The 26,754-nt window shown below is 36.0% G+C and overlaps 1 protein-coding gene across 1 annotated transcript in view; it reads left to right on the top strand.

Annotated features, from left to right (window-relative positions):
* UHRF2 (ubiquitin like with PHD and ring finger domains 2) overlaps positions 1 to 26,754 on the top strand; it is a 178,895-nt gene that overhangs the window by 49,723 nt on the left and 102,418 nt on the right. The window contains 1 exon segment of the mRNA XM_021006289.2: positions 19,421 to 19,671. Coding sequence (XP_020861948.1) covers positions 19,421 to 19,671 — 251 coding nt within the window.

The following is a 26,754-nucleotide window of genomic DNA, read 5'->3' as shown; positions in this document are numbered from 1 at the left end:
TTTAGTTCTTAAACCTCGCTCGCACTCCCTCACTCACTCTCCCCTCCCTTGCATTTGGGGTTAAGTGACTTGCCCAGAATCACACAGCTAGCGAATGTTATGTGTGTGAGACTGGGTTTGAACTCAGGTCCTCGTGACTCCAGGGCCAGTGCTCTATCCACTGCAGCCTTCTCTTTTTTATAATAATGGACATCCATCTGTTCTGAGGAGCATGCTATATTTATAGAGCTAGTATTCAGGAAACTGTTTTGTACCTGTTTTCCCTTTGTCGTGTGCAGGTTTCAGGGAAGTAACAAGTGAAAGTAACATAAAAAATGTTATATGATTAGTCAAGTTTTGTTACAAGAGAGGGTTTGAAGTTTGATCGAAGGATGAAGGTCATTTTGGGAAATAACTGTCTTGTGAAAAACAAGAAATCTCATAAAAGGGTTTTTTTTTGTTTGCTTTTTTGAAGAGGGTAATTGGCCAAATGATAGCATGGTACGATTTTTCATATTGGGAAGTTTACTTATAATTTGTTTTATTTTGCAAATGACAGTGACATCTCCACAGAGTTCTAGTAAGATGCCTCATTGTGGCATGGGGTTTGACGCTCAGTTCTCAAAAGCTATGCTCTGGCAAGTTCTATCATGTTCAAAAGGCTTTAAGTATGTTCCCAGAGACGCACTAAGTTTTTTCTAAGTCATTATGGAAGGACTAATCACTAGTGGACTGCTGTAAGACGATAACTTCTTTGGCAATTGAAAACTAAGGGGGGGGGGAGAAATACAAAATAACCTGAAGTCCTATGGAGAACTTAACCTGTATATATTGTGTTTGTTTTGTTCTTTGCATGTTGTTTCCTAAATTAGACTGAGAGCTCTTTGATAGCAGAGATTGTCTTTGCTTTTCATGGTGTCCTCAGCATTTAGCACAGAGCCTGGCACATATTAGGCACTTAATATTTGTTGATTGACTTCCATTTCTAAAGTGACAATCTATTTCTGCAGTGATAGAATAGTAGTAAGTGAGATAGAGAGTGGTAAGAGTAAGAGTTTAAGTTTTCTCTAAAGCTTAACAGTAGGTACTTAAGTTGTTAGCCCTCTGCATAATAACCAATGAATTTAAATATTATTAGAAAATCTGAAATACATTAATTAGTCCACCAAGTATTTATGTTCCAGGCCCTTTGTTAGGTGTTACAAAGACAAAGTAATATGGTCCCTGACCTGAAGAAATGGACATTCTGTTGGGGGAGACGTGTGTGTATATATAAGACCATACAAAGAAGAGCCAAGAGAAGAACCTTGACTTGGTAGGAGCTTGTAGCTGAGGGGATTGGGAAAGGCCACCCACAGAAGGTGGCACATGAGTCAGTCTTGATCCTAGAGATAATAGAGAACACTGGTGTTTATTGAACAGGAGTACGTGGTAAGATCTTCACTGTAGAAGAATCATTTTGGCAGTTGTATGAATGAGAGTAGGGGGATACTTGAGGCAAGGAGACCAACCAGAAATCTCTTGGCATAGTCTATTTCAGGGTTTGGCATACCACTACCCAAGAGATAAATCTGGCTGCTCAGAAGCTAAGAATGATTTTTACATTTTAGAATAAAATAATGGTATTACATTCTACACCTGCAGGCTATACAAAAAAAGTGTGTAGTTTGCCAACCTCTGGTCTAGGCAAGAGGTGACCTAGGGTAGTGGTTGTATGTGGGGAGAAGGGTATATGTAAGTTATAGAGATAGAAACAAGATTTAGTGACTGATTAGATATGGTGAATGGGGGTGAGGAGTTGAACATGTCACTGCATTCTGGTCAATAAGGAATGTTTAATATTTCTGTTTTTCTGATGAGGTTTTTATACCTCAAAGTCATAGTTTATAAAGGTGACTTGCACGATTGGTAAATATGCTTTTTTGGATTCCCATTCACTAACCTCCAAAGATCTATCATCTTTTTTCAACATTAACTTTTAAAATTGATTTCCAAATTCTTTCCCTCCAGTCCTTCCCCTTTAAAAAGGCAAGGATTGTGATAACCCATTTTATATATGTCTGTGTGTATAAAGTTATGGATAAATATTTCCATATTAGGCATGTTGCAAAGAAAAGGCAAGAAAAATAAACTGAAAAAAACATGCATGCACCCAATTCATCAGTTGTGTCCGAATTTGGATAGCATTTTTTTTCATCAGGAGTCCTTTGGAATTGTTGTGTATCATTGTATTGATCAGAATAACTAAGTCTTTCACAGTTGATATATATTGCTGTTAACTGTGTACAGTATTCTGGTTCTGATCACTTTGCTTTGCATCAATTCATATAGATCTTCCCAAGTTTTCCTGAAACCATCCCCTTCACATGGTAGTATTCCATTACAATCATGCCATAACTTGTTCAGCCATCCCCCACCCAATTGATGGACATGTCCTCAGTTTCCAATTCTTTGCCACCACAAAAAGAGCTACTATAAATATTTTTCTACATACAGGTCCTTTTTCTTTTATATCTTTGGGATACAGACTTAGTAGTGGTATTGCTAGGTCAAAGGATATGCATGGTTTTATGGCCCTTTGGGCATAGTTCCAAATTTTTGTTCTCCAGGATGTTTGGACTAGTTCACAGTTCCACCAGCAGTGCATTAGTATACCTGTTTTTCCGTCATCCTCTCCATCATTTGTGATTGTCCTTTTCTGATAGTTGTGAGATGGTATATCAGAATTGTCTTAATATTTAGAGCATTTTTATGTGTCTGATATTTTGAATTCTTCTTCTGAAAACTGCCTGTTCATATCCTTTAACCATTTTTTCAGTTGTGGAAGATCTGTCATATCTTTTTGAAAAATTCTATTCAGATCCATATTTTATTTTTTTGTCTAAGTCTCAAAGAGACACATCGAGATATCCCTAACTACTATAGCTTTCATATCTATTTCTCCTTATAATTCAATAGCCTTTTACTTTAAGTACTTAAATGCTGTGCTGTTCAGTGATTTCGTGTTAAGTATTAACATTATTTAACTATCCATGTGCTCTGAAGCAAAATGAGCTTTTCCTGTTTCTTTTAGTTATATCTATTTTAATTGCTGCTTTATCTGTTATCTTTATTCTGATTTTCATCTCTGCTTTTTCAAATTAAATTAAGGCATAGTGAAATCTTCTCTAACCTTTTTTATGAATCTTTGTTTCAAGTGTGTTGCAAAAAGATGTTTTTGGATTCTGCTTTCTAATAATTTTTACTACTTTCATGATAGAATTCATCTCATTTATATCCATGACCATGATTGATCATTTACTTTTCTATTCCATTATTTCCTCTCATATTTTGTTCTCTCCTTTTACTACACAAACTGTAGTTAAGTGGGTAGCACAAGAGAAGGAAAATGCCCATCACTGGTACTCTGCAATTGAAGTAGTCTCAGCCTCCTCAGTTTCTTGTCACTTAGCTTAGACACTTAGTAATTCTTACAGCTTCTTTCTTTCTTTTTTTTTTTCAGTCTGCACATTCATAATTTACCCTTCAGAGCGGAAGTTTATTTTGCTTATAACTGTTCCTTCTGTCTGTGCCCCACTTGATGGCCTGTTGATTTTAACATTTCTTCATCTCACTCTGTGTGTGACTCATCTTTGCCCCATTGAGTTATGAGAGAAGTTTTGAGATACCTACTCCCTTAAACCTCCCTGTGGACATACTCTTCTTAGAATTGGACCCCAGAGCAAGATTGCTATGGCCCCTTAGTTCTTAACTTTCTAGCTGCTGCCAGTTTTTTGTTTTGTTTTGTTTTTTGCTTCACCTGGAGCTATTTTGTATATAGCATTCCATGGTGTTTTCAATTCAGGGTTTTGTTTTTATTTTTTCAGAAGATGATAGGTGTGTATTCTTTGTATTTATTTGTTTATTTTGCCTCTGACCAGTTTTGTGATCTCATGAATTATGGTGTCTATTTTTTTGTTTGTTTGGTCATAGTTTTCAGGAAGTCCAGTGATTAAGTTTTTTCTTCAGCATGTTTTCTAGGTCAGTTATTTTTGCTACCAGAGATTTTACATGTTCTTCTAATTTTTCAGTCTTTTGACTTGGTTCTAGTATGTCTTGTCTTACTGAATTTTGTTTATTCCATTCTGTTTTTAAATGAGGCCACTATTTGGGTTTGCTATTTTCTGTTCTAAATTCCCCCATTCCATTTTTTCCTTAAGAGCTCTAATTTAATTTTTTTATCTCTTGCTTCATTTCTTTCCTAGAGTCCCTGTAACCAACTCATTCTTTTCTCTCGGGTTCTACTTGTAGGTACTTTAGAGTTTTACTCTTTTTCTGGGTTTATCTTTTGGCCTTCTCTTATTCCACAATATTTCCTCTTTATATTTATAGTTTTATTTTCTTTTCCTGTATTTTCAGGCTCAGGTCCTAGATTGGAACTGGGTGCCCACTCCCACAGTCCATTATCTCCTGTCCTGTCTGTACTCTGGATGCTTTTAGAGTTTTGTATAGTGTGGCCGTACTTGGATAGTCCAAAGTGTTTTTGAGAGCATTTGAATCTATTTACAGCTACATCAATGTACGTATATGCTTATACTTCATTAGACAGTATCTATCTTTTTACTGTCTTTGCCTCATTTTGCTTTTTGCTCTTTAATTGATGTAATTGATTTTGATTGATTTGTAATTTCTGTCTTGGTGAGTAACTAATGGCCTTTTAAGTAGTAGAGAAATTGTTTCTGTAAACCATCTTTATATAATAAGAAAATTGCCTAATTAGTTTTTAAAGTTAAGATTTTTAAATGCTATGCAAGTAGAATGTCCTTTTTACTGAAATTGATGGGATAGTAACATTGCTATGAAATTTGGATTGTATTTAAATGAAATCCTCTTGCCTTCTTAGTTATTATGGTGTGCTCTAATTAGTTAGGGCCTATCTGATTTGAATGTTCATTTGAATCATTAAATGAAGAAAATAATCAGGAGTTAGATTACCAGGATTTCGATTACCAGGATTTCGAGTAGAGATCTAAAGATCTGGCCCAAGCATATACAATAAATAAGGGTTAAAAATTAAAGTACCAAGCCAAAGCCAGGAACACTGGAAGTTAAAGCCAGGAAGAGATAGGCTTGAAACACAGGATAAAACAGTGTTGTTTAGACTTGATATAGTGATATCCTGGTGGGTTTTTTGTTTGTTTTTTGTTTTTGGCAAATAAGAATTGTTCCTTCTATTGTACAGTCTACACAAATCTTCCTGGCTAATATTTTATTGAAATAAAATTAGAAATTAATTACAATTTTTATAACACAAATCTTATACCTATAATTAAAATAATGTAACATTCATTTATTTGTAAAATTCTTTTGCATGTTCATAATTATGCCTCAAAGAAACCACTCACAACCACATCATTAATTTGATGGTCTGGCTTGGTTTTTGGTACAATTTCTCTAAAATGTGATGCTGTTATTTTCACTCATAACTCTTTTAAACATTAATCAAGAGATTTTTTCCTGTAGCTGTTATAAAGAGAAAATCTATCTTTAACATAAGCTATCAGTTTGATAAAATAGAGAACTTTGTTCAATAGTTGGAAAAGATATAAAATTTTTGCTTTTAAACATTTATTTCAAACAACATTTCAATGCCTAATCAGTGTCATAGGATCATTGATTTTGAGCTAGAAGGGATCTGAGGTCATCTTGTCCAACCTGTCAGTTTTACAGATGAGGAAACTGAGGCACCCAGAAGTTAGTTGCCTCACCCAAAGTCATATAGTAGTGAAAGAGGGAGGACTTGAACTCAGGTTCTTCATCTCCGAAGCCAGCACTTTTCTGCAGGATCACACTGCTTTTCATGTTAAGTATACTGTCTATCCATGTTTGTTGAGTCCCTTATCCAGTCGTATTGAGGAAATAGCTAGTTTTTTAAAATGAGAATTTCTTGTTTAGAACAATAACTTTACCAGAGGGCAAGTATTTTTAAAAATTGTAAATAATAATAGCTAGCATTTACATACTAATTTAAGATTTGCAAAGTACTGTACATAGATTATCTGATCCATACAGTAAGCTTTGAGAAGTAGGTGCTATTATTATTATGCCCACTTTACATATGAAGAAATGGAAACTGAGAGAAGTTACACAACTAGCAGCATCTCATAGAGAATTTGAATTCAGGGCTTCCTAACTTCCAGGTGAACGATCTATCTGATGCCCTGTGGAATCTAGCTCCTGATATAGGAAATATATAAAGTGTATCGTTTCATAAATTAGGGTATAAATTTTTTCATAAATGTAATCATTTTATCCTTCTGGATTCTGTTGTGAATTTGAGGATAGAATAATCAGATTTTGAAAAATATGTGCCAAATACTGATTTCAGGAGTTTTTTTTTTAAGTCACAAAATTAATTTTTTAGTCTTTGTTTATTATCACCAAGAAAAATGGTGGTTTCTTCTTTTAGATCAAACATAGTCCTTGGTATGAGAAAGCCAGGATGTTTTGCAGTAATAGAGAAAGACCCTAATCTTTTATGCCATATCATACAATTTTTCAAAGAACTTTCCATTAAATGTACTGGATCTTTTTTTTTGTTCTTAATAAAATTGGTTTCTTTTCTGACAGTTTTAAGAACTATGTAGCTTCTCATTCATATCTTTAAAACATGATGATCTTTAACTAGTGCTTTTAGTCTTGTATATTATCCTTGCATTTGTGGTGCTCCATTAGTTTAAAATCTAATGAGTCTCTTGTAAAATTTTAATTTTTAAAACCTGTCTGTTATATTGAAAATTTTTTTGATGTGAGATTAACAATAGGTGTGCAAAGTAACAAATCTTACCTCTTCAGTTTCAGCACATCTCACATGTGTAGTCAGACGAACAACTTTAGCTATGTCCATTGTTTCATTCACTTGCAGTTCAAAGTAGGAGGTTTGGTTTTCAATGAACTGATCATAGAGGTGTATTCAGACAACACTTTCTGGAAATTTGGGGGGTTTTTTAAAGGTTTACATTTATTTATTAAGTGTCTTATATTGTGGATCATTTTTTCTGTATTTGAATTTTGTATTTCAGTGTTCTCACTCCTAATGGCATCTCTCTTCAATTTACTAACATTCTCTTCGAACCATTTATGTGGTTTTTTTTTAATCAAAAAAGGTTATTGTTTCACTCTCTTAAAGTTAAAGATGATAAATTTAAAAAATTAATAACTTGTGAACAGAGATGACCATTTGAAGTTTTCAACAATTTAATTTTTTAAAGTTGCAGGTTTTCTGGGAGTTGAGCTTATTATATTGTGTTTACAAGAATGAATGATGAGAAATATAATACTTTTACATGACACACAAAATGTGTTTAATTCTGAGTTTGTACACATCATGTTCAAGTGCAGCAAGCAACATAATTCATTGGTATCATGGCTCTACACCCACTAACATAGGAGAGAGTCCTCATGTGCTGACTCATATCTGACCTTGCAAAATCTGACAGAATTTTACATACTGTGCAGTGTTCGCTATCATTTGGAGTGATTTTTGTCACGTAAAGCTCACTACTGACTTTTATTTGAATTTATTTTCATTTTAAAAAGTGGCTATATTGTTGTAGAGTTCAAACTAAAATTATCCAGTAATTTTGGTATTGCTTCACCTCCCTGCCCTGGAAGAAGCTCATCATCATCCTTCCATCCCTACTCTCTCCTGTGTCCCTAATAGAGCACACAGCTTAGTTTAGAAAATTGGAAAGGTTATAGAAGCAGAGCATCAGCAAAGAAGACAGTTCCTAAATACCTTAAATACCGGTCTGTCTGTAGTGATCGTATTCACCTGATCCTGTCTTGTGCTGAAATCCCTGTGTGTTTAGCCTACTGCTTTACTGTGAGGATTGTGTTCTACCTTGCTGTCTTAACACTCTGCACCTCACCAATACGATAAAAACTTTAAAACTTTTCTTTGAAGAGAGGATAAGTGGATGCATTGAGGAAGAAGAAACTGCCTGTGTTTGAAAGAATGGTACAGTAGAACCTTAGAAGCTATCAGATGATAAATCATCCAGTAAGAGTCAAAGGAAGAAAAGCCTGGTCATAGGTCCTAATTCTTCACTTAGGGATCCCAAGGCAGCAAATTTTTGACTTGATAATAATAGTGGCCTATTGACTTCTGTGGCATGTATCTAAGACATAATAATAGCATTTATATCACACTTAAAGTTCGCAAAGCCCCACATAGATATCTCTTTTATCCTCAACAATCCTGGGAAATGGGCGTTGTTATTATCCTGACTTCACAGATGAGGTAACCTAAGCAGACAGAAGTTAAGTGATTTGCCCAGTGTTTAAAAAGTTAGTTGAATCTAAGATTGGATTTGAAAATGAGTCTTGCTGACTCCAGCTCTGGTATTCTATCCACTGTGCCACCTACCTGTGTCTATAAACTTTTCTTTTTTGGTAATTTTTTTTTAAGGCAGTTGAGGTTAAGTGGCTTGCTCAGGATCACACAGCTAGTAAGTGCCAAGTGTTTGGTCTGAGGGCAGATTTGAAATCAGGTCCTCCTGACTTCAGGGCTGGCGAGTGCTCTATCCACTACGCCACCTAGCTGCCTCCACCTACCTGTGTCTGAAACATAACAGAATACTTAGAGGGTAGAATGTTGAATTTGGAGTCGAGAATATCTGAATACAAATGTCATCATTGATACTTAATAGCTTTGTGACCTCTCTTGGCTTTAGTTCCTTATCTAAAAGAGAGGCGTTAAATTAATAGAGCCTGTGAGAGTCTTTCCAACTCCCAAATCTATAATCTATGATTAATGTGTCCTATCAAGACTCATAAACAACTGAAAACCACAAAGTTGGAGATTCACAGGTGGATGCAGGTGACACTTCCAGAAGGAATCTTTAAAAAGTATTGGCAATCATGGGGCAGCTGGGTGGTGTAGTGGATAGAGCATTGGCCCTGAAGTCAGGAGGACCTGAGTTCAAACCTGGCCTCAGACCAGGCATTTAACACTTACTAGCTGTGTGACCCTAGGCAAGTCACTTAACCCCAATTGCCTAAAAAAAAAAAAAAATTTTTTTAAAGTATTGGCGATCATTAATGAAGTCTTAAGAAAAAAAGACCATAGGAGTATATAGTTCTTTTCACTGAGAAAAGAAAAGTGAATTTTGGAGTGAATAGCTGGCCAAGAAGGTGGTAGCAGTCTAAGAATGATTTGGAATTCTGAATCACAGTTCACAATATCTCAGGGATGACAAAGAAGGTGGTAGCAGTCTAAGAATGATTTGGAATTCTGGATCACAGTTCACAATATCTCAGGGATGACAAATTCCTGGAAATTTGGAGTACATCTAACAAAGACTGGTAAAAATATATTTGACCAGGTACCTTGTAAAGCCAGTTTTAAAAATTGTAAACTAAAAAGAGTGGGAAGGGAAGAAGATTGCCTGTTTATGTGCTCCAGGTTAGACACTATAAAGAGTAGCCACAGAAGGATGATGCTGAAACACCTATAACTACAGACAAAATGAAAGAAAAGAGCCAGTAGTAAAACAGTAAAACCCATGTTCTCAGTGTCTCCCCTTTTTCCTCTTTTCACCGTCACAGATCACTTAGATGTCTTTTCCCATTTCCTCTTTCACCTATCACATGAAAAGGTGGCCCTTCTTACCAAAGCAAACCTCTCTACATCTCTATTTTTCCTTAATCTCATTCTATCCTGGTTTCTCAAGCAGATTACCTCCTCTGTCATCCCCCTACTCTCATCAGTTTTCAAAGTCTCTACAAGCTGCTTCTCTGCTGCCTACAAACTTTCCTGTGCCTCCCCTATCCTTTAAACAAGGAAAAAACCATTTGATTTGATCATGCTGCTCGCTATCATTCCTACCTTTTCTCTTTCTTTCTTGGCTAAAATTTTTGAGAAAAGTAAGCTCTCTATCATTAGAGCCTTGATTTCCTCTCCTTTTCTAAACTCTGTCTGAATTCTGATGTCATCTTTCAACTGGAGCTGCTCTCCAAAGTTGCCAAGAATCTCTTAATTACTAGATCGAATCACTCTTTACTGATGAAACTTGAAGAAGGTGAAGTGTAGTCTCCCACTTAAGTACGGGAAGTTAGTTTCACAAATAGAAAGTCTAAGAGGCAGGTTTAGATGGCCCCTCTGAAAGAGGTCTAAGGTGTTTGAGCAAACCACAATTTCAATATGACTTACAGTAATATGGTGACCAAAATAGCTAATATGATTTTTGTGATATTGTAAGAGAGAGGCAAAGCTTCCAGGATAGTCCCATTGTATTCTGCCCTTGTCCAGACTCTTTTGGAGCAGTGTATTCATTTCTGGTAAAAGTGGTATAAGAAGAATGTTAATGAGCTGGAGAGTATCCAAAGGAGGGTAACCAGGATGGTGAGGACCTTGAATCTGTCATATGAGGATTGATTGAAGGAACTGGGCACTTTCATTAGATACATTGTATCTTATTAATATGCCTCTTAAAATTGGAACTAGACACAGAATTTCATATGTACTGTGAAATAGCATCACAGACCTAAGAGCTGGAAGAGACGGGTCGGGGACCATCTAGCCTAATTCACCTGTTTTCCAAAAGAGAAACCTGAGGCTCAGAAAAGTGAACAAACACAATGGAACCATTATCTCACTTGTCGTAGACACTATATTTCTGTTACTGTAATCTAAGGGTTTAGGCTTTGACAGCCACTTAACATTGCAGTCTCATACCGAACTTATATTTAAACAAAATAACCAAGTTGTTTTCTTATGAACTGCTTTTGTTAAATCATATCTCTCATGCTGTGCTTGTATATATGGCTTTTAAGGCAACAATTATAACAGCCACTGTAAAACAACTGAAGTTGAATCTTACAAAAGTATATAAAGAATAAGCTTAGCCCTAAAGGAGAAATACTAGATGTCTCACTGTGTCTTTGCAGAAGTTGGGGGAAGGGTCCATAGGTATGAAACATTGTATTAAATGTCATATTGTTTCAATGTGTTGATTGATTTTTTCTCATTAAATTGTTGATGATGCTAAAAGGGAATGAGGATGGGGAGGGATGCTGGGGAAAATCAAGGTGATCTAAAAATAAAAGATCATTAGAATCAGTTCTCTTAAAAAAGCAAGAGAGAGAAAAGCTTTAAATTCCACTTTCTTAGATTCCTAGGTTTTGACTTACCTTGTCTATCTTTTTTGGTTCAAGGTTCTATTGTTATCTTGAGTATCAGCTCCCTGGCAGGTTTGAATCATCTTTGTTTTCACTCATTGATAAAAATGGAGAACAAGACCAGGTAGAAGGCTAATCTTCTTGACATAATGCTTGTAACTGCCTTCCATGCTGATGTTTTTTATTTATCAATACTTTGGATTATAGTCTAAAATAGTTAACTTAGCAGTCTGTTGAATCTAGCCCACAGTTTTCTATAGGTTCCATGAAATGGTCAGTGCTTTCCTGAAATACACATGTCAAGGCTGAAGTCCAGGTTGCTTCTAATGGCAAGTGTTAATCAACTTATCTTGATGTAGTATTGTTAAACTTTTTGGTAACACCCTTTTAGCAGTCTAGTGAACCTTATGGATCTTTACAGAATGATTTTAAATGCATAAAATACAGCTACAGAGGAAACCAATAATGTGGTCAGGATTTTTTTAAAACCAAGTTCATAAACCTCCAGGTTAAGAACCCTTACTTAGATGTTGCTTAACACATTCATATTTGTTTTTGCAAAAAGATTTGGCATTTTGAATGGTTTGCCACTATATGATGAGATTTTAGAATTTGAACTAGATAGGACTTTAGAAGTCATCCAGTACAACCCCATGTTACAAGTGAGGAAAATAAGATGTTGTATTATTGTCAAAAAAGGTTAGAGTTTAAAATATCTCTCTGTGTTGTGGTTGATTACTAATTATTTAATCTCTATTCATACGTTAGGAACAAAGTTTTCTCTTTTAAAAATATATTTTATTGGTGTTTTATTTTCAATTAGTCACTTAAAGTAAAACAGTTGAGCAAAAACAGCTAGTGCAATGACCCTTTCTGATGCTGTATATAACATTCTATCCCTGTGATGTACTTTGCCTAGAAGAGAGTGGTGTGCTTTATTATCTGTTCTCTGGGACCAATAATATTTTAAACTTCTGCAGGATCAGAGTGGATTTAGAGCTGGTGGAAGGGACTATAAAAGCCATCCAGTCCAAAATCCTGATGAGGAACCTGAGGCCAAGGGAGATGGTGACTTTCCCAAGGTAATAGAGATGTTAGGGAGTTTAGGAAAATCCCTTTGGCAGCTGTGTGACATAGCTGTGAGTGATGGGAAGAAGCTTGAAATAAAGAATGTGGTTGTCAGTAGTTGGAAAGAGTAAGGGCCTGAATCAGAGTAGTGGCTATATGAATACAAAGGAAGGAAGAAATATTAAATGCAGTGGAGTCATAGAAACAAGATTTGGCTTCTAATTAGAGATGTACAGTAAAGAGAGTGAAGAGTCAAGGTCAAGACTAAGGTGGTAAATCTGAATGACTGAAGGTGAAGTGAGGCCTCCACATGTGGAAAAAGAATAGATAGTGGTGGAGGGGAAGGGTGTGTGTGATGATGATTTCTTTTTTGGACTTACTGACTTTGAAGTCCCTATAGGAAATCCATTTTGGAATGTTCTAAAGGCAGCTGGCAATAGACTGAATCTGGAGAGCATTGGTTATAGTTCTGTAAGTCATGTGCATACAGATCATGAATAAACTCATGGGAACCAGTGAGGTTACCAAGTGAAAATGTAGAGAAAGGAAATAAAAAGGCCCAGGATCTAGACTTGGGTACCCACAGTTAGGAGGCATGATATGGATGATGATACAACAAAGGAGATGAGTAGGGGAAGGGAATAAGCATTTATGTATGTGCTATGTGCCAGGTATTGTGCTAAGTGTTTTACAGATGTTATCTCATTAGGTTTTTGCAGTGTCCCTATGAGGTAGGTGCTGTTGTTATCTACATTTTACAGTTGAGGGAACTGAGGCAGCCAGAATTTAAGTGACTTGCTTGGGGTCACACAGCCAGTAATTATCTGAGACTGGATTTTAATTCAAGTCTTTCTTATTCCATATATAGTGCTTTTTCCACTGGGCTCCCTAGCTGCCCCTCAATTCAGGTCAATAAACATTTATTGAGTACCTACTATGAGCCAGGTATATTACTAAGTGCTAGGGATACAAAAAGGCAAAGAAAGTCCTCTGCCCTCAAGGACTTTACAGTCTAATGGGGGAGATGACATGAAAACAAATAGGTACAGAGCAAGTTATACACAGAACAAATAGGAAATAATTAACAGAAAGTGCTGGGATTAAGAGATGTTAGGGAAGGCTTCCTGTAGAAGATGGAATTTTAGTTGGGATTTGAAGCCAGGGAGATCAGTGGTCAAAGTAGAGGAGGGAGAGCATCCCAGGTATGGGAGACAGCCAGAGAAAAATGCCCAGAGCTGAGAAAGTATTTTGTTTGTGGAACAGCCAGGAGGCTAGTGTCACTGGATCAAAGAGTATATGTTGGACAGGAAGGTGTAAGAAGACTGGAAAGATAGGGGAAGGGGGGAGGAGTAGGTTATGAAGGGCTTTGAATGCCAAGCAGAACATTTTATATTTGCTCCTGGAGGCTATAGGAAGCCACTGAGTTTATTGAGTAGAGGGGTGATGTGATTGGACCTGCAATCGAGGAAAATTACTTTACTGGCTAACTGGATTAGAGTGGGGAGAGATTTGAGGCAGATGGGTTAACCAGTAGGCTAGTGCAATAATCAAAGGTGTGAGATGATGAGGGCGTACACCAAAGTGGTGTCAGAGGGCAGATGGCATATGGCATAATCAGAACATGTTTCCAAGGCCCATCTATTCCATCTTTGCAACATCTTGGATATAGGATATAAGAGATGATGAACAATCCAGGATGACTCCTGATGGGATGTAAACTAAAAGAGGAGTGGCATCAAAATTCAGAAGACTGTCTAGGAGAGAAGGAAAGAGTAAATACTGCAGAGAAAACAAGAAGGAATAGGCATTTTGCTGCTTGTTTGTATCATCAAGCTGAGGATAACATTGGCTGAACTTTAGCTGGAACATATGCCCTGGAATGAGATTTATATCAGTATCATAGACAGTTTTAGCTTTCTGGAAACTTCTTTTATTGGTATCTTTTGTGTTAACATCACTTTTGTTTCTGAGTATGTCCTCACCCGGTGAACTTGAGGTGACAAAAGTAGATGGAGTGTTAGACCTGGAGTCAGGAAGACAGGAGTTCAAATGTGGCCTCAGACACTTATTAGTGATATGGCCCTGGACAGGTCACTTAACCTCTGACTGTTTCCTCTTCTGTAAAATGAAGATAATAATAGCATTTAACCTCCCAAGGTTGTTGTGAGGATCAAGCGAATAATTAAAAGCCCTTAGCACAATGCCTGGCCCATAGTAAGTGCTATATAAATATTAGCTATTATTAATAAAGTTCAGCAAAGCTAACAACAATTGGGTATACGCAATGTTGAAATTTGTTTTTTAAAGGCATTTTGGGAAGGAACAGTATTAGGGAGCTTGATATAGTCAGCCCAGTGTCATTTTTAATTTGCAAGCATGCATCTGGAACACTAAACCATCTTTTGTAAATCTTTCCATCTGGACTCTGTACTGGACATCCTCTCCGGGGCAGACATTTTTGGCAGACATGGTTGTTTTCTTTGCTTGACGTTAATATCTACCAGCTTAGTATCTTAGTTCAATAATTTATTCAGGTTACTGATATCAAAGGTAACAACTAGTGTGGCACATGCGTGCCTATATTACCTCAGGATATGAAAAGGAATAGTTGAAGTAGGTCTTCTTTAGAGGAGTTACGGGAAAACGTAGATAATAGTTGCACAGAATAAGGTTGATGGGATGCATTCTGAATTACTGGAGGGAACACTACATCAATAGATTACTCATCCATATTTTTAGAAATATTTTGTACTTAAAGACTGTGACATTATATAGAGAACTAGTCTTAAAGTCAGGAACACTAGGTTCATATTCTCCCTTGGACATAATAGCTTTGTGATCATGGGCAAATAATACCCAAAGTAACACTCAAAAACTAAATTACAAAGGAGTTGCCAGTTTGTATTGGTGGAGGGAATTTCCATATTTGGAGTTCAACACATCTATGAAATTGCAGATCTAGAGCAAATAATATCAATAATAACTTTCTGAAAGTCCAACCCATCATCTCTGTATTAGTAAAATGCTTAGCACAGTGCTGGTCACGTTGATACTCGAGTATTTGTTCTCTTCTCTTTCCCTTCCATGAGAGCAGGGATGATGGGAAAGTAAAGCAATATCAGATGGAGTGATAAAGCCAGGGTCTCTGAGTACCTTGAGTCAGCTCTGGAACCTGTTAAGACTCAGGGGAAACCCTGAAATGCTGACTCTATTGTATTCTGGTGATACTGTTGATTGGGTTAGTCCTCCAGACAATGTGATAAAACTGTTCTTATGATTTAGCAAGACAACAAACATTTATTGAATGCCATTATGTACCAGGCACTGCAAAAGGTTGTGGTTACAAAGAAAGTTAAAAGACAGTCCCTGCTCTTAAGGAGCCCACAGTCTAATAAGGGAGACAGCATACAATTAACTATGTATAAACAAGCTATAAAAAGGATACACTGAAAATAATCTACAGGGGAAAGACATTCAAATTAAGAGATTAGTAAAAGCTTCTAGAAGAAGGTGGGATTTTAGCTGGGACTTGAAGGAAGCCAGGAGGTGGAAATGAGAAGGGAGAGCCTTCCAGGCATGGAAGACAGCCAGTGAAAATGCTGAGAGATGGTGTACCTTGTTTCAGGAACAGTAAGGAGGCCAGTGTACCTGGATTATGGAGTATGTGGGGAGAGTGTAAGGTATAAAAAGACTAGATAGAGAAGAGCCACGTTACAAAGGGCTGAAGGCAAAACAAGATTTTATATTCGAATGATTCTGGAGTTGATAAAGTAATAGATGGGATAGCATAGGACAGCGGGTTGGCCCTAAACAAAGCCATAGTTATGATCAACTTGGCATAGAGGATAGTAGAATAAGTGGCTGTCTTTAGTGTTATGGTACCATGGGAAGGTAAGATAAATTGCATAAAGCTGCTTCAAGTCCAGTGCTCTAGCAACTGGAGTCTTGACTTGGAGTCAGGAAGATAGATCAATCCACTCTTAGCTGTGTGATCTTGGGGTACTCGACCTTTCTTTCAGCCTCAGTTTCTTCATCTCTCAAACGAAGATAATAATAGCACCTAACTCCTGTAGTTGTTGTGAGGATCCAATGAGATATTTGTAAAGTGCTTAGTGTAGTATGTACAAGTAGGTGCTCAAATACTTGTCTCCTTCCTTGCTTCCCTTTCTTCTTAGATCCTAGTATCACTCCCAAATTAAAGATGTTAAACCAAAACTTATTTGTTGATGTGTATGATTGAAATCAAGTTGTTTCCATTGAAAAATATATTACATAGCTCCTTCATCTCATGGCATGTTTCTCCAATGATATGAGCATGTTATTTGTACTCAATAAGAGTGAAATTCTTAATAGATTTCCAGGAAAGATAGAGATTGAGGGTTTTGAGCCTAAATCCAGGGATCACATTGAACCAATGAATGAAGGCAGTAGCTACAAATATTTTGGTCTTCTCCAACTAAAAGCAGTCAGCATAATAACAAGCCAAGAGCCCTGGGAAGGAACATTGATGTCCCCCAGCCTGTTTCCAGCATGGTCCCAGCCCCACATCCTCAGCATTTTATTTTGTTTTTAACTTGTTTATACGTAGTTGTTTTTATGTTAGCTCTCTCTTTAGCAAATGATTGGTAATGAAGAAGACCTGGGGGAAAATGTGGTCACTACAAAAAACCTTGATACTTGCAAATTGTTCAATATCAGAAATGGATATGCTTTTATCACAGAAAATGACTTTAAAGGAGATATATTATCAGCTTTGCCGCTAAACTCTAAGGACCACCACACTGATTGAACTGCTTTCTCACCTGTACCTCTTGGTTTTCCTGGCTTCCTGCAAGTCTCAGCTTAAATCTAACCTTCTAAAAGATTTTCCTGGTTTTTTAAACTCCTGCCTTCCTCTTTCAGATGGCCTTTACATACCCTACATATATCTTTTATGTTCCTTGTATGTTGTCTCATCCATTAGAACATGCATTCCTAGGGAGCAAAGACTGGAATTTTTGTGTATTTTATTTTGCTTTTGTCTGTATGTCCAACACTTAGTACAGCACAGAGTGAGCAATTAATCAGTGCTTGTCGATTGACTCTGTGTTTCCCTAGTAGAATGTAAGCTCCTTGAGGGCAGGAGCTATCTGTTTGCTTGTATGTGTATACATCTTAAATTCAGCAAGTCCAAAGCTGAATTCATTATCTTTTCCCCCCCTCTCCAAATCCTCTTCTACTTCCAAACTTCCCTCTTACTGTTGAGGGCACCACTATTCTCCCAATCACCTAGGTTCTAAAAGCCCACATGTCATCTTTGACTCCTCACACTCTCTAAACCCCCATATCCAGTCTGCCAAGACCTTCACCTTTGCAACATCTCTTGAATGTGCCACTTGCTTTTTCTGTGATGCTGCCAGCATTCTGGTGCAGGAAAGCCCTCATCACCTCACTCCTGGAGTATTGTAGTAGCCTACTATTGGTCTACTTGCCACAAATCTCTTCTCACTCTAGTTCATGTTGCACTCAGCAGCCCAAATGAACTTCCTTCATTTTTTTAAATGCAATTGGGTTAAGTGACTTGCCCAGGGTCACACAGCTAGTAAGTGCCAAGTGTTTGGTCTGAGGCTGGATTTGAACTCAGGTCCTCCTGACTTCAGGGCTGGGGCTCTATCCTCTGCGTCACCTATCAGCCCCTCTAGTGAACTTCTGAAGCATTGATCTGACCGTGATTGCTCAATAAAGTCTAGTGGCTCCCTGTCCATCTCTATGATTAAGTATAAAATCCTTTCTTTGGCATTCAAAACCTTTCATAACCTGGCACTCCCCTACTTTTCAAGTCTTATTATATTCTGCCCTTTCTCTCCCTTCCAGTGTATTCTGCGATCCAGTGACACTGGCTTTCTTACTGTTCTTCAGAAAAGACTTTCCATTTCCTGACTCTGGGCATTTCACAGGCTATTCCTCATACATGGAATGCTTTTTCTTCTCTTTGCCTTCTGGCTTCCCTCAAGTTCCAGCTAAAATCTTACCTTCTATTAGAAACCTTTCCTGATTCCCCCCTGTAATGCTAGGGCTTATTTACAGTTTATTTTGTTTTTAACTTGTTTATACATAGTTGTTTTCCATAGTTGGCTCCCTTTAGACTGTGTGCTCCTTGAGGGCAGGGACTGTCTTTTGCTTTTCTTTGTATCCCCAGAGCTTAGTATAGTGCTTGGCATATAGTATGTGCTTAATAAATGGTTATTGACTGGCGCAAAGGAAACTCTAAATGTTATTTCATCATTATTCTAAGACTGTACTTACTTGAACCCTAGTGAGAAAAGATGAAAACAAGATGATAGTAGTAGTAATAAAAAAAAATTAAACTTTCTGATCAATTTTTCTAATTTCAAATAAATACCATATATTTTTGATAATTTTTGTATTGAAGGTAAGTAAACCATCATTACATTTTTAGTTTTGCCTGGTTAGTAATAGTTATGTCATGGCTTGAAACATATATTTTATCATTTAGACAGCATTTTACATAGATTATCTAATGCAGTTTTGTTCTGCTGAAAGAATTTCACTGTGGAGCATGATCAATTATATATTGGCAATTTTTATTAAACAATACTATGAAATTTTTATTGGGATTAAATCAGTATGTGACTTCAGAATCAATTTTTCTCATTCTGTTTAGTCTTCCTAAGTGGGAACCAAACTACATGATTCCAGTTTTTCACATTTCTTTTTATTTCTGTAAGATTTTATAATTTCTTTGGAAGAAAATTTTTTTTCTAGCATTATCTAGGTGTAACTGCTTTTGTAAAGGGAAGCTGTTTCAATTTTCTACCCGTCTCTTTTGTAATATGGTCGTGTCTTCAAGATATGTCAAAACATCAAATTATGATTAGTTATCTGGGATGGGAATAGCTATAAAATGAGGATGATACCTCTCCAGAGAATCTTAAAGAAAACAACAAATCTTGAATGTGGGCTAAAAGCTTGATTGTTTAAGCCATTTTATTAATGTCTTTCTTTGTTTTTCTGGTTCTTTGAAAAGAATTGATAGTGATGTGTTTTGGAAAAATAAAAGTGCAATTTCTCTTCAGTGTAGGATATCATACAGTTATTTCTTCCTTACTGCCTAAAGTTCTTTGAAAAATGTAGTTAAGTATGTTCATTTAATTCCCCAATCAAATTATAGTTTAAAATGCTTATTGATGCTTTTTAAAAACTTGTCTTTTAGATAAATGAACTGGTGGATGCTCGAGATGACACTGTTGGCTCTTGGTTTGAAGCTCATATAAAGAATGTGTCCCCTGCAACAAAACAACATAAAAGTGGCAAAGCTAAAGCAAAGAGTGGCAAAAGGACTAATGGAAATTTAAGTCATGATCATTCCAGAGGCAACACAAATAAGTTGGACAGTGCACCCTCGACATCTCAATCTCATTCTGTGAACAACGAAGATATTGTTTATCATATCCAGTATGATGAGTAAGTGGTCATGCTATTATGTTTTGGTTTGTAGAAGCCAAAAATCTGAAGGAAAAAAAAGGAATCTTAACGTGGAAGGATTAAAGTTAGGATTTAAAATTACGTTCAAAGAATCACATTTTTAAAAACTAACTTTTAGTTTTTTAAAAGGAAGAATTTGAGTTAATGAATATTAAGGATTGCCTGAAGATAACCTCAATATTGAATCATTCTTTACTTCCAGGTGGTTTTCTTATATGATCGATTCCCATCCTACCCTGCCTTGAAATCTGAGATAAAACTACATAAAACAGTATTTCTGTAGTTCCCTTAACCCTGTGGTAAAATTATGTATTGTTGAATGGCAAGTGGCATCATAGAAAAACAAGGAATTATGTTTTGTTAGAGCTCTAAAGAAAAACATCAAATGGCTTGAGATGGCACAAATCTTATAATAGCCATAAAATACAAGTAAAGTTGGAGTCATTGTTTTTAGTATTGTTATGAAGTAGGCACATTGTGTTCAGGGAGATAGAAAACATTCTTAACCAGAGGATGATTTCTAAATAGAATTAAATAATACTTCTATTTTGACAAATCCCTAAATTATACTTTTTTATATTTTAAAAATTATATTGTAATATAATTTATATTACACTAAATTATATTAAATATATTATTAAATTAGAATTTAAATATCATATTTTAAAATGCTGCCGAAAATCAATTGTTGCTGCAAATGTTGTACCTATCAATTAAGTAGGAAAAGAAACCTTAAATTTTTCTACTGTTAACACCTGAGGGATAAGAAATTTTTAAGCTAAATCACTTTTAACATTTTGTTCAAAATAACAATGTTTTGTCTGTAAAAGAGTAAAAAATACTAAAACTATTTATACATTGAGGTCTTCTCCCAGAAGACAACCTGTAACAGATCTGTGCCCATCAGTTCAGATTTCCAAGTTAATATAGTAGTATTTAGAGATAGATGTTTCCAGGCTATCCTTTTCCTAACTGTTCTTTAAGTTGTTCCTCTTCCCTTTGTTCTTTGCTGTTTGATTCTTGTGGGTATTATTATGAGCCCTGCTTGTTGATTTTTTTTGAACCATTATGAAGTTCACCACCTTAACAGGTCAGCGTAAGTGGCTGTGATCTTGTTTGGAATGGTCAGGAAGGGTGACGGTGGTAAAGAGTTGGGATTGTGCTGAAAGGACTGGCAATACAGAAAGAAATAGAATGAATAGTTTTGGGAACTGAACACTGGTTTGCCTAACCCTCATTCAATTTGTTCTAGGCACAAGTAAAATTAAAACTCACTTGTGAACAGTTTAGTTATATAGTGCTTTAAAAAAGGTTTACACAGTTTTTCTCTAGAAGTAACCCCTTGAACATAGCAATACAAATATCTTCATTTTGTAGATTAAAAAACTGAAGTTCAGAGAGATTGTTTGTCAAGGTTAGCATAGCCAGTAAATGTTATTATTGAACTAAAACTTGGGTTTCTGAACTCCCAAGTCAGGACCCTTTCAAGCAGAAGGTGGCTATTTTTTTTTTCTTTCAACCAGGAATTATGCTTAACTATGGAATACTGTATTTTTCATGATCATTGATAGGCACTTGAAAAAAATATTCTTAGAGAAGTGGTCTTGATTTGTTAGCATACTGTTTTGTTCATGGTGAACATTTGCTGATTACTTTTAGTTGATCTGTTGTTTCTCACAATTGTCTGTAGCTTTTGTTCCAAACTGTTTTTGAAATGCTTCTCATTTCTTCTAGATTATTGAAGCTTTCTGATTGCTGCAAGTGTGAAGTGTTGTGGAAAAATTTTTTTTTTCACATTGTCAGTTCAGCTTGCCTAAAGTCACCTATCATAGCTTTAAGATTATGTTTAAGGGGCAGCTAAGTGGTGCAGTGAACAGAGCTCTGGCTTGTAGTCAAGAGGACCCTAGTTCAAATCCAGCATCAGACACTTGACACTTAATTAGCTGTGTGACCCTGGGCAAGTCACTTAACACCCTTCCCCCATTGCCTCAATGGGAGGGGAGTTTATATCAAACATTATTCAAAAATATCTTGCCATTGGTTGGCATAATGAATAGATTATAGTTTTTGCATGAAGTTGATAAAAATATCACTTTTATTCTTCATAATTATCAAAGCTTTCACTCTGAAAATATAATGGAGAGATCAGCCAGTACTGTTAAACTCATTTCAAAGAGTTGAGAAGGGGGGAAAAAAATCATCTGGAAGAAATAGACCACAAAATTGCCAAGTAAAGAAACAACAATTTGGAATTATTTATTGTAGGAAAAAATAACCCTAAGCAACCTGATGATTCCCCAGAACAATCACTCATTTTTATTAGAATATAAACTCCCAAAGAATAGGGGCTGTCTGACTTTTATATTAGTTTCCCCAGCTCTTAGCCCATGTCTGATTTATAACAATCAGTGCTTTTTCATTGATTTAACAAATATTTACAAAATATTGATATCTGCAATAATGTCATGCAGAGCTGAGTGTGAAACCTTGGGGAAATAGAAAACATAAATAAGAAAGCCTCTGTGCTCTGGGTTTGCAGTGTCAGTGTGATGATGACACAAAGACAACTTTCATACACAGTATCACTTCAGTACTTTAGAGTCGGAAAACAAAGTTCAATTGGACCTCTGAAGGGGCAGTCATTATTGTATAATGTTACGTAACTCTGCACTGTTTTACTTTATTGTCATTATTGAACTATAGCATAGTAATCAGTGATCATAATGATGACCCAGAGCAAATCAGAGTTAAAAGAAAAATTCAATTTGGTTCAAGTATGAGAGCAGTGAATCAAAATAAGATTGTAAAAATAGGTTGGTACTATTTTCTTAGGGCCTTGAATGCCAGGTTAAACAGTCTAGCCTTTTAATCTGGGGGCAATAAGGGGGTACTAGAGGTTTTTAGCCTGGGGAGTGGTATAATAATTAACCTTCCAGCACTGTACAGGAAGACTTGGAGGCAAATTATAAGTTAGGAAGCTATTACAGAAGGCTTCTCTCAAGGTCCATTCTAATTCTACATCTGTGATCCTATAACTACAGATTTTTTAGCCAGGGTAATTAGAAGAATATTAGTGGTAGTGCTAGAAATAGAACAGTTAGGAGAAGTAGAGTTTGAAGATGGGGTGCTCTCAGGGATGTATTAATCCACTCTCAAGCTAAAACAGTAATGCTCAGCACCATTTCTTTGCCCAGTTTGTCTGGGGGGAAAAAAGGATATTGAGTGTTCTCCAGCTATTTAGAGGGGACATTGGAGAAACAATGTCCCATACTAATCTGGTACCTCTAGTTAGGTCTTTTCCCCCAATATTTTTTATTTATTCATTAAATATTTTCTAATTACATGTAAAAAATGTTTAACAGTCATTTAAAAAAATTTGTAGCCACAAATTCTCTCCTCCCCCTCCTCCTTCCTTGAGAAGGTAAGCAATTTTATATAGGTTATATGTGTGCAGTCATGTAAGACATTTCCATATTAGCCATGTTGCAAAAGAAAACACAGACAAAAAAAGAACAAGAAAATAAACTCTTAAAAGTAAACTTCAATCTGCATTCAGGCTCCACCAGTTTCTCTAGAGATGGACAGTACCTTTCATCATGAGTCCTTCAGAATTGTCTTGGATTATTGTTTTGCTGAGAATAGCTAAGTTATTCACGGTAGATCATCATACAGTATTGCTGTTATTGTGTGTAGTGTTCTGCTTCTGCTTAGTTCACTTTGCATCAATTCATGTAAGTCTTCCAGGTTTTTCTGAAACCATTTTGCTCATTTCTTATAGCACAATAGTATTCCATAACAATCATATGCCATAATTTGTTGAGCCATTCCCCAGCTGATGGGCATCTACTCAATTTCATTCTTTGTCATCACCAAAAGAACTGTTATAACTTTTTTTTAAACAAATAGGTCTTTTTCTCTTTTCTTGTATCTCTTTGAGTTATAGACCTGGTAGTGGTATTACTGAAACAAAGGGTACACACAGTTTACAGTCCTTTGAACATAGTTCCAAATCTAGTGAAGTCTTAAACCTAAAGTTTTCTTGAAATCACAAATCTCAAGATATAAAAGCTAAACCATTAACTCCAGTGCCTTTTAAAAGAAACTTGATGAAGTAGCTATGTTAAAGTCCAAAATGACAACTTCCAAATGTCATACAGGTCAGACCTTTTTTAAAAAATAGGGGGCAACAAGGAAGAAGCAGTTTCCATAGTCCATGAGGAATGATATTTCAAAACTAAATTTTTATTAGAATTATTGGCTTTAGTCATAAGGAAAAATGCTCTAAATCACTATTGATAAGAGAAATGGAAATTAAAACAACTGTGAGCTACCACCCTACAACTATCAGATTGACTAATATGACAGAAAAGGAAAATGACGAATATAATGCACTGTTGGTGAAGTTGTATACTGATTCAGCCATTCTGTAGAGCAATTTGAAACTATGCCCAAAAGGTTATAAAATCGGGCATACCCTTTGACCAAGCAATATCACTACTAGGTCTATCCCAAAGAGATAAAAAACAAAAAAGGAAAGGAACTGTGTATACAAATATTTACAGCAGCTCTTTTAGTGGTGGCAAAGAATTGGAAATTGAAGGGATGTCCATTAATTGGGGAATGGTTGAACAAGTTGTTGTATATGATTGTGATGAATACTGTTGTGCTATAAGAAATGACAAGCAGGATGCTCTCAAAAAAACCTGGAAAGGCTTATATGAACTGATGCAGAGCAAAATGAGTAGAACTGGGACAATGTTGTACATGGTAACAGCAATAGCATATGATCTACTGTGAATAACTTGGCTATTCTCAGCAATACAATGATCCAAGACAGTTCTGAAGGGTTTATGATGGAAGGTGCTATCTGGCTCCAGAGAAAGAACCTGAATACAGATTGAAGATACGTTTCTTCCCTTTACTTTGTTTTTCTTGTTTCTTTTTTCCCCTGTGTTTTCTTTAATAGCATGACTTACATGGAAATATGTTTTATATGGCTACATATGTATAACCTAGGTTGTTGTTTGCCTTCTAAATGGGGGGGTAGGGGAGAGAGGGAGATAATTTAGAACTCAAAATTTGAGAAAAGAACGTCAAAATTATTTTTACATGGAATTGGGGGGAAATAAAATATTAAATTTTTAAAAATTGTCTTTAGACAGGAAGCTTTTATGTTTACATTTTAGGGTCTTTTGGGTCTAGGGTCAGTTTTCTTCAGGCTTCTAGCTTTGACTTGGATTTCACAGAACTGTAGAATCTCAAAATTGGAAGACACTTCAAAGATTATTGCTAAGGCATTCTTGACAAGTGGTTATCTGGTCTCTGCTTGAACATCTCCAGCAATGGGGAGCCCCGCTGAGGCAGTTTATTTCACTTTTGGATACCTCTGATTGTTTGGAAGGTTATCTGCTTGTTTCTAGTTCTACCCTTCTGGGTCCAGCCAGTACAAGTTAAAACTTTTTTCCACATGATCATCCTTCTAAAACTTAAAAGACAAGAATTATGTTTAATACATCTCTTGTCTTCCATAGCGTATATCTATACCACCTGGTCCTTCAGCTGATTGTTATATCACTTAGTCTCTAGGCATTTTACCTTTAATTATCTTCCAACTGATACAGATAAGTTTCAGTGTCATTCCTAATATATGGGCGTTCAGGACCAAACACAGTACTCCATTTGTGATTTGACTAAGGTACAGAGTAGAGCAGAACTGTCACCTCCCTTTTACTAGACACATTGCTTTTGTTAAAGGCAATCCAAGATCACTTAAGCTTTTTTGGCTGTGTTGTCACACAATTAAGCTTACAGGCTTATCTCCCACTTTTTTTTTTTTGCCAGAACTCTTTGCCTAGCCACACTTCCTGAACTTTCTTAACTGTTTTTTTTAAAAACATAAATGTAGAATATTTATGGTTTTATTGAACATAATCTTATTAGTTTCATGTGATCATTGTAGCATATATAAATCTTTTTGGATATTCACCATCTCACAGTCATTCTTCCCAGCATTGTTTCATTTCTTAAGTAGAATAAGTGTCTTTAACTTCATCAATTACTTTATCTGTAATTTTAATGAAAATGTTGAACATAGAGGCAAAGACAAATTCTAGGGCGCTGTACTAGACATGTCTTTCCAGGTTAAAATAAATTCATTTGGACCACAGCATTTAGCTAGCTTAACTGATATTTTAACTAGCTTAACTAATAGGTAGTTACTTGATGATCATCTGACACTGTTATGTGGTGCTGATGACTTGAGTATCTTTGCTTCAATTAAACATATTGGTATTACTGAGAAAGAAAAAAATCTCGAAACTTCTGTTCCTTTTTAAAAGTACCTGAGCATCAAGAGTGATAGGTTCTATTAATCGATTCAAGCAGAAGAATCCTCCAGTTTCCTAAAAAATGGACATGATAGTAGATTCTCCTTAATTAGAAATCTTCAAGCAAAAGTTTTATTACCAGACATCAAGGATATTATTTAAAAAGTTCCCATTCAGGTAGTTTGGACGAGATTGCTCCTCCCTTGTCTTCCTAATTATTAGTGCTGTCTTCTTCCTCACAATACTTTGTACTTGTTTCTGAGTACATGTTGTGTCTTAACAGTAAAGTATAAGTTCCTTGAGGGCATTGGTTTATTTCACCGTCTCTTACAAAAGGAGGTTGGATCAGATGATCTTTAAAGCCTTCAACTTTAAATCCTCTAAGCTTCACTTTAATTTTTTTTTATCATGATTGGGAGTTTAAGATATCCCTAGATTTGTAAAGATTTAATCATGGAAATAATTTCACACCAGCTTCAGAGTGTTAAGAATTAAGTGGTAACATTAGATTCTAGGCGTGCTTTGTCCTTACGAACATACCCTGTAGCCATGGATGGTGGAGTAGGGGTAGGGAGTGGATACTAACATGCGTTAACCAGTACCTAGCACAGGGTCTTGTACATAATTAACACTTGAAAACTACTTATTGAATTGACCACTTGGGAGACCCATGATGTAACATGAGTATTGTGTTATGGTTTCTAAAGCTGAATAGGTTTGATAATGGCCTAATGTA

The sequence above is a fragment of the Phascolarctos cinereus genome, unplaced genomic scaffold (assembly GCF_003287225.1).
Source record: "Phascolarctos cinereus isolate Bilbo 61053 unplaced genomic scaffold, phaCin_HiC Scaffold_4;HRSCAF=312, whole genome shotgun sequence".
NCBI lineage: Eukaryota > Metazoa > Chordata > Mammalia > Diprotodontia > Phascolarctidae > Phascolarctos > Phascolarctos cinereus.
This window is presented reverse-complemented; position numbering and strand designations above follow the sequence as displayed.